The 13,577-nt window shown below is 47.6% G+C and overlaps 2 protein-coding genes across 2 annotated transcripts; one reads left to right on the top strand and one right to left on the bottom strand.

The window, feature by feature from the left end:
• Positions 1-8,195: 8,195 nt before the first annotated feature.
• On the top strand, positions 8,196-9,131 carry LOC123150374 (uncharacterized; the record flags this gene model as incomplete). The annotated part of the gene is given in 3 exon segments (XM_044570234.1): positions 8,196-8,380; positions 8,528-8,652; positions 8,812-9,131. Coding segments are annotated over 3 exon segments (408 nt in total). The 3' UTR covers positions 8,924-9,131.
• Positions 9,132-9,686: 555 nt separating this feature from the next.
• Positions 9,687-12,307, bottom strand: LOC123150371 (pectinesterase). Its single transcript, XM_044570233.1, has 2 exons — positions 11,209-12,307; positions 9,687-10,626 (listed from the first exon to the last, which is right to left on the bottom strand). Exons 1-2 carry the CDS (start codon positions 12,278-12,280, stop codon positions 9,932-9,934), a joined length of 1,767 nt encoding a protein of 588 aa, XP_044426168.1. The 5' UTR covers positions 12,281-12,307; the 3' UTR covers positions 9,687-9,931.
• Between the last annotated feature and the right edge of the window lie 1,270 nt (positions 12,308-13,577).

Genomic DNA, 13,577 nt, shown 5'->3' with positions numbered 1-13,577 from the left:
GGAGGTACCATGCCGGATTCCGAGCCGCCAGTTTTTAGACGTTCGGTTTTTTTAGAAAACCCCTAGTTCGGTTTTTTATCGGTTCGTCAGTTTTTCTCGGTTCTTCTAATTAGCGGATGTTCGTCCATAGGTTTGTTTAACGAACGGTTTTCGCCCGTTAGTTACAGTTAATGAACACTCGTTCGTTAGTCTGTTCATCAGTTTTCTTTTTATCGGATTTATCTGCGATTATTTTCGATCGTGATTTCGGATCCGATCTTAGTTTCTGTTTATCTTTTCGCTCGTTAGTCGGAATCAGGCGATTCAAGCGCCTAGATCTTCGTCTCGAGACCCTCTTTCTGTTTAACCAACTTGCAAAAGTTTTTGCTACTGTAAAATTTGACCTAAGTCCAGATTAGTAGTAAACGGATCTTGTTTCTTTCGCGGTTTGAGTTTCGTTGCTCCGTTTGATTTGATTCTTTTTGCTAAGCGGAGTTCTTAAGTTGAACTTTCTGGTCAACCTCTCTTATTTGAGTTTTGTTTGTGCATCTTTGCTTGTTGCTTATGTATGTTATTGTTTGTTTGCGGTAGAACACCCAGAGTGCGAAGCGTGTTACTACGAGTCTCAAGGTTTCGCGGATCGTCAGCAAGGCAAGTAACACATTGATCATACTCTTTTCGTACCCAGTTTTTATGCATTAGTTCCAATCCTCAAACATTGCATGATTAGGGTGTCATTAACTTGTGGGTTGGGAAGTAGTTGTTGAGGTAGAACCTATTGCCCTATTACTATCAAACCCTTGGGAGTTACTTCTACGCGTTGCTTATATTGCTATGCTATGCTATGCTCGTAGACGTGGTTTGGGTTTGAGTGAAATCCATGACAGATGTGAGATTGTTAATTAATGGTTTAACTTAAGGTGGCAACTTAAATTAACATCTGGGTGGATTGAGGCACCTGGGGAATCCAGTGTTGTCTGTTTTTTTTGGAAATCCCGGGGTACCCGTGTGATCTTCCTATGGACCGCCACCCAGTCTCAAATGGAACTGGGATGATTCATGCTAGAAACTTCCGTGTGCAGCCACAAGCTATTATGGGCTCTAGCATAGTTGAGTAAGTTACGTGAAGCTCTTGAGGAGGTAGATCAGCAGGTAGTGGGTTTTGTAGGTTTGGTATGGTCTACCCGGAGTAAAGAGTTAATGTTTCTGAAAGACTGTGTCTCGGTCATCCGTTTTTCAAACATCATGTAGTGCGAGAAATTCAACGGAGGCGATCGGGTCCTGTGAGGAAAAGTGCGCAAACCTCTACAGAATGTACAATCTAATCATGGTTAGCCGTGTCCTCGGTTATGGACAAATTTGAGTATCTAGTACTTGGGTTATCACATGTATCTCATCACTTTTAATTAATATTGTTGGGTTGTTAACTACTTTAATTTGGGATTGAGTTGGGGTTACCTTCTCAATATTGTTCAACCACCATGATAGTTAAATTAAAATCTATTCCTTTGTTGTAGGGAAAAATTGTCTTTTCGCAAAACTATAAACATAGAGCTTTCCACCAGCCAAATATGCATGTAGTGATAGCATTATTCTGTTCTTGCCCTACTGTGTTACTTTGACAGTATATTCCACGTGCTGACCCGTTTTTGGGCTGCAACGTATTATGTTGCAGACTTTTCAGACGTGGAGTAAGGTTCGTTAGGTCGTTGCCGTGCAGCTCAGTTATGCCGTTGGAGTTGATGGACTCATTTTATCTTCCAAGCCTTCCATTGTCATCGCATTAGATGGCCTTAAGCCATATTATTGAAATAAGTTCTCTCTTGAGACTTTTCGATGTAATAAGTGTGTGATTACTACTTTGTTATAAATCCTCGAGTACTGTGTGTGTCAGCATTATCGATCCAGGGATGACACTGAAACACAAAGACTTGACCATCTGAGGTCGGGTCGCTACACCATGCCTCTCGGAAACGGAAAAAAAACACATTTTCTATTTTTTTTCCTTCCGCGAGAGGCACGGTTTTGCTTCCGCGTCAGGCACGGTTGTGCTTTCACGAGAGTCATAGCCGTGCCTCTCGGAAACGGAAACAAAACGTGTTTTCTGTTTGTTTTTCTTCCGCGAGAGGCACGGCCGTGACTCTCGGAAACGAAAAAAAATGAGTTTTCTATTTTTTTTCTTCTGTGAGAAGCATAGTTTTGCTCCTGCGAGAGGCACTGTCGTGCCTCTTTCGGAAAGGGAAAGAACCCGTGCTCCCAGTTCGGTTTTTTCATCCGGTTTTTTTGTGAAAAAAAGTTCGTCAAAACCTATTAGTATGGGATCTAGTTTTGAAAATCTCAACACGAGGAATCCGACGATGAAAACGGTTTGAGATTTGGACGCACGGTTTAAGAGATAAAACGTTTTGAATAAACGGATCTAAGAAAAAAGAGAAAACTCTCATGTTGCGACAAGTGGCGCACATGCAGCGTGTCACTTGTCGCAACGTGGGAGATAGGAGTGATCTTTGCAATGAGTACTCCTCAATTAGTGATTTCGAATATGGTCCCAGATCGCACTGGCTCCAGTTAGGGCACATCTATACCTCGCTTGTAGCGGTGAGATGCTCTTGTCGCCCACAACATATGTATTGGGCCAGGCCCGCTTGATCGTTACTGATTTCTTTTTCGGGCGAAGCTAGACAGGACCCGAGCCAATGTGTGCGTTGTAAACAAACTAACGTTCAATTTGGTGTAGGTTAGATGCGTTTTTTATGGTCTTTTTTTTATAGATTTTCCCCCTATTTCACTTTTTATGTATATTTCACAATGTTTTAAAAATATATATATTTAGAAAACTTATTGTATTAGTCTTATAAATATGTTCATCGTGTTTTCAAAAAATATGCATAGTGTACTTCAAAAAAGTCATTATTTATTTCCGATACAAATAATAAATTATTATAAATGATCATATTTATTAAATATTGGTCATCATGTATTATAGAAAATTTCATAGTGTAAGCAGAAAATGTTTGTTATGTATTTCATAAAAATATTCATATTGTGAACCAAAAAAATGTTCATATCATATTAAAAAGATGTTCATCATCCATTAGAAAAAAACTATATATTGTGTATTTCAATAAATATTTTTTAAAAAATATTCATCATGTAATTAAAAATGCTCAGCATAAGTAAAAAAGTGTTCATGTATTTAAAATGTCATTATAAGAAGGGAAAATAGCGAGAAATTAAATAAATAAAAAAGGAAATTATAATAAGATATAATTAAAATGGGCACTGAGCTGGCCCATGCGGGAAACTAAGTTATATCTCTCTCTCGCAATCAGCGGGGTAATTTCCGAAATCACTAGCTAGAGGGTACCCTTTGTAAAGGTCATTCTCACTTTTCACTCGAGGTGACAAGAGGCACACTGATTAAGCCAGACATGACACAACATGGGCGTTTTGTGCAATTTTCATTCATCCGGTTTTCAACATGTTTTATCTCTTGAACCGTGCATCCAAATCACAAACCGTCTTCATTGTTGTGTTTCCCGTGTTGAGATCTACAAAACTAGACATGAAATCCTCAAGTAGGTTTGGGTGATTCTTTTTCCCAAAAACAGGAAAAAATCAGAAATGAAAAAACTGAAAAATAATAAAAACCTAAAACAAAAATGGTAAAAGAAAAAACCTAGACCTGAAAAAAAGTGAATAGCACAACCGTGCTATTCACTTTGTTGGAAGCAATTGTGTTTCCCAAAAAACACAGCTGTCCTTTTCACTTTTTTAAAAAGCACATATATGCTTTACGTCAAAGAAAAAATGTGGTTTTTGACGAAGCCCAACATTGGTTTTCACTTTCAAAAGGCACAATTGTGCTTCACAGGAAAACACTATGTGCTTCTAGAAGCACATATGTGTTTTCCGCATGATGTGCTTCATGGGAGAAAAACAAAATTAGTTTTTCAAAAATCACGAAAACTTGGGAAAACCCAAGAAAAATGCAAACCTCAAAAAATGTGCGCAAAAATAAAAAAAAGATGATCACATGGCATGTGTCGACTGAAAACGCTCCATGCGCGCTAGCAATACCCATAGGGAAGCCCTCTGGGGTACTCGTTAATTATTCCACCCCGGGTATTCCTAGCTGACATGGATTACGTCCAACTATCGACGATCCGCACATGGACGAGCGAGCGAGCGACCAAGTGGGCATGCACATTTCAGCAGTAAGCTGAGGGTTTTTTTAAACCTTCTAGAAGGTTTCAAGCTGACTTTCATCAGTTTTGTGATCTTTCTAGAAGGTTCCTCAACCATTTTTTTTACTTTATGTTGCTTTCTATACTGGTTTTTTGGTTGTTTTGTTTCTCTTATTTTCCTGTTTTCTTTCTGTTCATTCTTTTTTTGTAAATTTTATAATTTTCAAAATCATGAACAATGTTCATAATTTCAATTTTTAATTTATTTTTAAAAAAATAAAAATCATGTTTTGAAAAAACAGGAAATTAGAAAAATCTTGTTTTCAATTTTTTTATGAATCTAAGTTTTTGCCTTTTCAATAATTGTTCAGGAATTTAAATAATGTTTGTATTTCAAAAAAATGTTGGCATTTAAAATTTTTCTTTTAAAATTTGTTCACAAATTATAAAAATGACCATAATTGTTCCTTGCCCCAAAAAATCCTCAATTTCAAATATTGGTTCTAAAAAAAATCGTACTTGAAAAAATGTTATGCAATATTAAAATGATTTAAGTTTTTCAAAATACTATTTACTTTCAGACCAACTAAAAACCAACTGCTAGAGTAAAAGGGGTTATACTTAGCCGCGTTCAAAAAAATAGAAAGAAAACGTGCAGGAGGGAAATGCTTTATATGGGCTGGCCCGGTCGAGCTCACCTATGTGAATGCCCGACTATTTGCCATACAGAGCAGCAAATAGTGGTTCCCGATGGGATATTACCATTCACACGGTAAGTACGGCCACCGACCCACTGCGAGTCAACTCCCAAATGGCCCACTTATTTTGGTTGGAAATTAATCCTTTTTTGGTTCGATTCGGTTTCTTCGTTTCTATTTTTTTTCCTAATTTTTATCCAATCCATCAATCTTGTAATATTTTTGCGGGATCTTTAGTGAATCGATTTGACCGTGTGTATTCAGTCATTTTACACAACCTTTTGAATTATGTCGTTGAAATCGTAATCAAAATTTGAAAAAAAAATTGTGGATTGTATCTCCAAATCAATTTCAGTATTTGTGGAACATTTATGATTTTCCTAAAACATTTGAGTGAATGTTTCTGAAATGTCTGTTAGGTGATATTTCAATGATGCGTGGTTCAAATTTTTATAAATCATTGTGGTATAGAGTGGTATGATTGTGGATCTTTTTGAAATTGCACTGAAACTTGTGCGTGGAAATTTTTTGATTCGCATAGCAGCTTGGATATTCTTATGTGGAATAGTTCTTTTGTCTTCGAGAAAAATGAATTTGTGTGTAATATCTCTGCAATTGATCTGAAATGCCTCTGAGATTGTTCACAGTTTTCAGGTCGTGTGAATTGTCCATGGAATACAACTAAGATTGTGTGAGTATGATTGAATGACTCTGAAAGTGATGTGAGCCGTGAAACTTGTTGATTATTTTTTCTGAAATTCAGTGAAATCTCTCTGGAGTACATCTTGAAAAGGCTATTAAATTTGAATTGATCTTTTTAATAAATTATTATCTAACTAAATGTGAAATTTATCTGAAAAATAACATTGGAATGTAACTGAAGAAAATATGTGTACAAATTCAATAATGGAAGGATTACGTGACAATGCTAGTACCACAAGGCTGCAGTCCCAATCTCAAAATAGGGTGGACCGTGGATACGTGCGGAGTTTTCTTCATGCATAGCAGCTTGCATGATGAATCTGTTTTTCACTGCAAGCAAAGCACAACGATCCGTTCATGTCAAATATCGATCAACTGCAAACAACGATAAGAAATTCCATCTACACTCATCAACAATTCATCCATATGTGCATCATTCTTGGCTACTTGATTGAGACCCTTGTTCCAAACTTCTCAAGAGTCAAGACTAGCATCCCCTGCCCTACAAACTGCCAGGCACCGAGACCTCAAAATGTCAGGACTCTGAGCCAGCCATACCCTTTCACTCCCCTTCCCAAGAAGTGCACTCAGATTTTGGAATATATAGCCAGCAAGGCCCTCCGCTGAACCCCAGACTCCTCGCCCGCCACCAGGAAATCAAAAAGTTGCAGAATGCAGTTCAGAAGCACTTGCCATCTATTCTCTGAACTGGCGATCTGATCGGCAGGTCTGCTTGAATTTGGTTTACTTTGCTGAGGCACAAAATGATACGATTTTAATCCGTGCCGGGTTTTATCGCGGATCTTCTTTTTCTTTCTTTTATGGGTTGCAACAACTCAGGCCACTGAACTCAGGTGTGTCGGCCTCGACCAACAAGAACCGACCCAAATCATTCACGATGTGCGACACTGAAGTGGCTAACACTCCAAAGTTTTCCAACCAAGTGTGATTGTGATATGTGACTCCTCACCCAACATTTTCAGATATATACACGTACCCCTCTTTGCCTCCACTTGGACTGTGCTGGGTGTCACGGCTACTTATAGCATCTAGCTGGTGGCAGCCTGATTCCTACAAAAACATGATTACCAAGACACACCTGGAAGCAAACGAGTACCTTTTCATCAAGGGCAACCTGGTGCATGTAGCTCCCGCTTGCGCAGGGTCCAGGGAAGGGTCCGACCACTTTGGGTCTATAGTACGCAGCCTTTCCCTACATTTCTGTAAGAGGCTGTTTCCAGGACTTGAACCCATGACCTCATGGTCACAAGGCAGCAGCTTTACCACTGCGCCAAGGCTCCCCTTCTAAACGAGTACCTTTTCATCAAACACCTAAAATCATGCAAAAACCAAAAATATATCGTCAACTGCCCCCGCTGGAAATAATGGTGTTATCATCTGCTTTAGCGCATCATATGCGGTACGGTTGCTGTCGTGTGGACCCGATCCCACATGTCATATGCACTACTGCACCGTCCAATACTGCAGAGGATCCCGACCCACATCACACTTGTTTGGCCTACATGAGCATGAATGATTGAAACGCTTGCTCTCAAAATTGAACTGCATAGGATTGGAGGGAGCATTATTTAAGCAGAACACTGACAGAAACCCTGAAACTAAATTTCATTCATGACAAATCTAGTGATATCATTTGAACCTGGCAAATTTAGAACGCTTCTTATTTTTCATGGCAATTCCCACACAATGTTTGCCATGTCATAACCCTCCATTTTGTGGCTTAGATTGCGCCGGTGCTAGAGGACAAGATGGCCACCCCTCCCCTCTTTCTTAAGATCGCTGCCCCGTTGATAATGAGATGGTCACATGGCAAAGCAATTGTTTAGCACAACTAGCGATTCTTGGCGCGCATCATCGGATAAGGCTAGCTGTTGCTGTCACGTCAGATTGGGGATTATTTATGCTGAATCCGATTGAGGAATGTCATTAACATCTATGATGATAATGTTGGTGAGGTAATGGCGCTGGCCCACCGACCCCAACGAGGCAAAACCCTCAGCCGCGTAGTGTTATTATACTACATGTAGATTGACACTGCTAATTATACCAAAGCTGGTTGATTGCAGTGGCCATCCCTTTCTTACATTTTGTGTTTTTGTGTGATGCAAGCTAAGGACAGTTATGGTTTTTTTTAAGAAAGTACTGCTTTAGTAGTAGAAAGTTATATTAAAGCAGCGACAATTACTATGGGTCGGAGGGAGTAGTAAAAGATTTAGCATTTTGATCGTAATGTTTACACAGTTTTGAGAATGTATAATGTATCTATGGCAACATGGATTACAAAAAGGCAACTGAAATGCAGAAAGTCCAACAGAAACAAAATCATCAGACAGCTACAATGGAAGGCCACGACGCACCAAGTGTAGCTTGCAATAGAAAAATAGGTAGATATTGCAAGCTTTGCGGTTGCTGCTGCTTCCGTCCTTCCTTCCGATGATTGCCACCCCGGCCCCTACAGCCTACAAGAAAGTACAAACACCTTATTAAAGTGCCATGGCCCTGTAACTGGCCATGCCCTCCCTTCCTCCTCCCAAGAAAATCATTCAGAATTTTAGCATATAGGCAACACAAGGCCCTCTACTCTGCTGAACCCCAGACTCCTCACCAGAAACCAACCAGAAAATGGCGTTCAGAAGCTACTGCCATCCTCACCCTTCTTCCTCCGTGGCCACCACCGGCCCGAGACTCGGCGCAAGGAACCCGGCGGCAGCCTTGAGCTTCAGAACCTCTGCAGCCCATGAACGCAACCAGCCATCCTCGCACCTCTCCTTTGCTGCACCAACCAGCAACAAGGTACTATAAATTATCTTGCACTGGTCGGTGCACACTTGGATCATCCGTGTCTGTGCTTGATCCAAGGAGACATCTAGGTTTGGTTTCCTCTCTGAATTGTTTTCCTTTTCGAGTAAATCCTCCCTGAACTGGTGATCTGATCGGCAGGTGTTCGAAGACCAGGTGAGAGGGATCGTGTGCTACAGGGACGACAAGGGGGAGCTCGTCTGCGAGGGCTACGATGAGGGCCCGAGGCTCGGAATGCGGCTGCCGGAGAAGGCCTGCTTCCCGTGGTGAGTTCAACTGATCATCTGTTTCTGAATGTTTATTTTCTCCTCTGTGTGCTGTTGCTTGGTAGGAGAAACCGAGAAAGAGGTGTTTGTTGCCTTGGTGGAAAATTCTTGTGTCTGATGATCAGCCTGAAACTTACTCATTTTGTGCTGTGAGAACAGGCCTGTGGGAGTCCAGGTCACCGATTTCATCCGTCTCGCGACGCTTCGGGTCTTCGAGGACGGCGCCGAGGACGGTCTTCTGCACAAGAACGATCAGAAGTGGCAGCTCTGAAGTGACCAAGGGGTGGGGGGACCGATCAAGTAAGAGCAATAACTGGAATAACCGGAGGAGCAGCCATGTGTGGCAAATGCCCTGCTTAACTAGCAGTGATATTTTATTCTGCAAACAGCTTGGTTAATATCACCACAATCACTTCTGCTTTGCTGTTGTTGTGTGCTAGCATACGAATCAGTTATATGACAGTGATGATCTTTTTATATGGAAACAGTTAGAAAGGTTTCTGAAAGGGCGAGATCTTGATACTACTTGCGTCGACGATGAAAAGATAGGTGGGGAGATCTGAATATCTGATCACTGCAACTACCCCATTGCAATATGTGGCCTGTGACGGTGAGGTATCATCCTGTGTTCTCACTGGACAGAGAGTTAAAGAACTTTAGAAAGTGATTTTCGTCGAAACAAAAAACCACAACAACATTTCAGTTAGCAAAATTATGTCGACCATGGAAACAAACAGAGAAGAAAAACTATGTTCATCTCTCTCTCTCGCTTTTTTGAAATTAACTATGACTAGCGAATCAATCATCAACACTGATAATAGAGAGCCAAGTCGGTAGAACTCTCTCGTGGGTTTGCAGCTGGACGTTGTGTGCATGTCGCCATCATCGTGGACAGTCCAGACAGTAGGATCTCCTTAACCTCTTGCTGTTGCTGCACGCCGTGTCATCACCAATTATAAGCTTCAGCGTTACAAAACTCAGTGGACTTCGTACCCACTTGGGAACGCACGAACCACTTAGAAGATGTCATTATCTGGCCCCAACAGATCAGAAATTCAAAGAAAAGTTTTGCATTTACATTACTAAAAGGATCATCTGCATTTCAAATACAGTAGTTAAAACTGCTGATTGGTTGTACACCTCACAGATCCAAAAATCATCTGATTCAGTTGGATCATGACACGAACAGATTAACAGAACTTACTGAACATCTTGCCGAAATTAACGCGGTAACAGTTCAAGATTAACCTCTGAATTCTTGAGATCCAACGTACGTAGTTTAGATGCCTTGGTCGTAGGGGAAGGAGGTGGCGGCGAGCCAGTCGTCGCCGTAGATGAACTTGTCGACGGCGAACTGGGCGGCCTCGTCGTAGTCCATCTCGTGGAACCCAGCCCAGCCCACGCGCGCGCCCGTGCCGGCGCCGGGCCCCTCGTTCGCGTACTCCCCGAAGTACACCGTGTCGGCGCGGCCCGGCTCCGCGCCAGGCCAGCCTGTCCACCCGTCGCGGTCCACGAGCGGGCCCAGGAAGGACTCGATGACCACCGCCCGCGCGTACGCGCCCCACGGCCGGCCGAGGAAGGTGCGGGTGCCGACGCCGCTGGCGAGCAGCTCCGGCGAGGCCTCCACGGTGCAGTTGTGCACGGCGAAGCCCGTGTCCTGGTTCGGGTCGCCCCGGGACTGCGCCGTGAGCACGTTCGACTGGCCCGGGACCGGCGCGCCGGCGACGAGCGCGCACGCCTGGAGCACCGCGGCGGCGTTGCCGAAGGCGAGGTCCACCGTGCCGGAGAGGGCGCACTCGCGGTAGAACTGCCGGAAGGAGTGCGCGTAGAGCGCGTCCTGGTGGCCGTCGACGGCGCAGCGGTACGCCGCCGCCATGTCCGCGTTCACCCGCAGCGCCACCGCCTGCCCCCTTGCCGCGCCCGCCGTGTTGCGGAACGCGATGTCCCGCGCCAGGAACCCCTCGCCGGACACCCCTGCATGTTCATGCGTGCACGTCTGATCAGATCAGTCAATCCCGGCCGTTTGATCGTCGGTCTCACTCGTCAGGACCGGAAGAATGATGTTTTTGTCGATGAGTTGTTGTCGAGCGAAGCTAGCTAGGGTTAAGTGTTAAGAGCGGCCAACATTCTGACAGGTGACAGGCATGCAGGTCCATGGTGGTGTTTCGGATTTTAGCTCGAGGAGCGAACACGAACACATGCATGTGATGGATCAATGGCATCCGACTCGACTCATGCACCTCCGGAATCTGGACCCGCATGCGCCCAAAAACGTAAATTTAGATAGATCTGCGTCAGGCCAGATTCCTAGGTGATGCATTATCCGTGCATGCATCATGTCCTACGCTTGACTATTCTCTCGCTGCTCAGAGTCAGTGAGTGAGCCTTGGTTACGTTACGTGTACGTGAAGAACAATGCCACAGTCCACAGACATCAGCAGCAGCGTGCGTGCGTGCATGCGTGCATGGCAACACGGAGCAATGTAGCGTGCGTGCGCACCGCGCTGACGCTATGCAGGTAGAGTTGGTTAAGATGCAATGATAGGCGATGATTACCGACGGTGGCGGTGCGGAAGGTGGTCCAGCCGTCGGCGGCGCTGCGGCTGCCGGTGATGACCGTCACGTCGCGGCCCTCGCCGACCAGGGCGATGTTCGTCTTGTACGGGGGCACCTCCACGTTCTCCACGTACGTCCCGGCCTTCACCTGGATCACCGTCCTCGCCTCGCTGTTGTTCGGCGCCGCGGCCACCGCCTCCCCCACCGTCCGGACGTTCCCCGACCCGTCCTTCGCCACCGTGATCACCGTGTCGCCGCTGCCGTTGTTGCCGTCGCTGTTGCCGCTGTCCTCGTTGTCGTTGCGGCTGTTGTCGTCGTCGTTGTCGTTGCGGCTGCTGTCGTCGTCGTCCCCATCGCTGTCTTCGTCGTCCTGGAGCAGGCGCCGATTGTGGTGGATGATCTTGGCCACCGTGGCTTGGAAGCTGGCCGCGGACCCTCCACCGCCGCGGCGGGCGACGAGGGAGAGCGAGTTGGAGACGTGCTCGTAGGCGTCGTCGAGGGAGGCGAGCAGGCCGTCCATCCGCGGGCCGGAGGCGCCGGCGAGGCCGTCGAGGCAGGTGGCCTTGTTGGTGAGCGCGGCCGAGAGGTGCGCGCGCACCGAGGGGAGGCCCTCGCCGGGGGACGCGAGCAGCGAGGCGGAGCGCGAGAGGGAGCCCAGCGTGGCGTCGTGGAGCTCGAGGCAGTCCTGCGCGGCGCCGCGCCGGAGCGGCGTCGTCGAGGACGACGGGGCCGAGAGCGTGGAGGAGAGGACGGGGGAGAGGGAGGAGACGGCCGAGAGCGCGCCGCGGAGGGAGGCGAGCGCGACCGAGAGGATGCTCGCCGGGAGGAGGGGGGCGGTGATGGACGACGCCAGGAGATGGGCCGTGGCGGCGTCGAGGTGCACGGCGGCCGACGCGAGGCACGACGCCGGGTGTGGGGTGGTGCTGCAGATGGCGTGGACGGTGGCTATTGGGCAAAAGGCGGTCTTGGCGGCGTGGCCGTGGTCTTTCTGAGGGCGGCATTGGGCTGTGGTGGCAGTGGCGACGAGGACCACAAGGATGGAGATGAGGAGAGCTGGCGAGAGAGCAGCCATGCCGGCCGGGAAGAGTGTGCGAGTATCTGGCAGTGAGCTAGAAATGGGTAGGCAGAGACATATATAAGTTCTCATGGTTTGTGAGTTGTGCTTGCGCGAATGCTAAGAGCATCTCCAGCCGTTGCCCCCCCAAAAGACGCTAAAAATCGCCGACTGAAGACGTACCGACGTTAAGCAAGGCGTAAATTTAACCAAACTTCGGCGAGTTCATAAAATATTTTACAAAAGAAGAAAAAAAACACTACTAGACAAGCCGTCGCCGTCGCCGTTCCTTACCGCCCACCGCCCTGAAGCTCTACATGCCGAGGAGCCTGTAGAACTGCGTGTGGTCGCCGCTGTCGTCGTCGTCGTCGCCTCCTTCATGGCCGCCGTCCCTGCTGCTCCCCTGCCCAGGGTCGCCAACGCGCGGCAGGTTGGACGGTCCGGGGGCGTCCTCGTCCTCGCCGCTGTCGAGGATCACCATGACGTGCTCGTCCTCGCACCCACGCTGGCGGGCGGCTATCTCCTGCAGGGCTCGGCGCTGCCGGACCATCTCGTCGTGGAGGTAGTCGTCCCACGCCCACTTGAGGGCGGCCTCATCGGAGAAGCCGGACCAGGCTATGGCCTCGTACTCCGCGAGGAGGCTGGACTCCACCTTCGACCTAACGAGGCGGGCAGAGGCGGGGGAGAACTCGGCGATGCGGACGCCGCAGCTACGGGTGCGCCGGCTGATCGGCGCGTCCTGGGGCTCCGGCTTGACGGAGAGGAGGGAGGGAGAGCCGTCGGACGAGCGGCCGGACGAGGAGGAGGATGCCGGGTCCATGCGGCGCGGCGTCCACGAGCTCCCACGCCGGTGGGAGAAGGTGGAGGGAGCGGGATACTCCAGCCTCGGCGTGTTGCCGCCCTCGATGTGCTCGAGGACGGCCTGCAGCGTGCGGCTGGGCACGCCCCACCATCGGCGGCGCCCGTCGGCATTGAGCCTTTCAGAGGGGACGACGCCGTTGGTGGCCTCGAACTGCTCGGTATAGCGGCGACGGAAGTACGGCTCCCACAGCGAGCTGTCTGGGGTGTACCTCGGCCCTTCTCTCGCCGCCTGCGGCAGAGAGGCATGGATACGAGCGATCTCCGCACGACGTGTCGCCCCGATGGGCGGCGGTGGCACCGGGACCATGCCGGCGCTTATCCTCCACGCCCCGGGCACCCGCATGTCCGGCGGGACCGGGTACTCGGCCTCATAGAGAAGCCGGGGTTCGTCCTCGTGAAGGTGGCGTCGGCCGAAGCCGTTCGCCGCCGCGCCATCGCCTGGGTAGCGCTCAGC

The sequence above is a fragment of the Triticum aestivum genome, chromosome 7A (assembly GCF_018294505.1).
Source record: "Triticum aestivum cultivar Chinese Spring chromosome 7A, IWGSC CS RefSeq v2.1, whole genome shotgun sequence".
NCBI lineage: Eukaryota > Viridiplantae > Streptophyta > Magnoliopsida > Poales > Poaceae > Triticum > Triticum aestivum.
The sequence above is the reverse complement of the archived record's forward strand: the minus strand, read 5'-3'. Positions and strand labels throughout refer to the sequence as shown.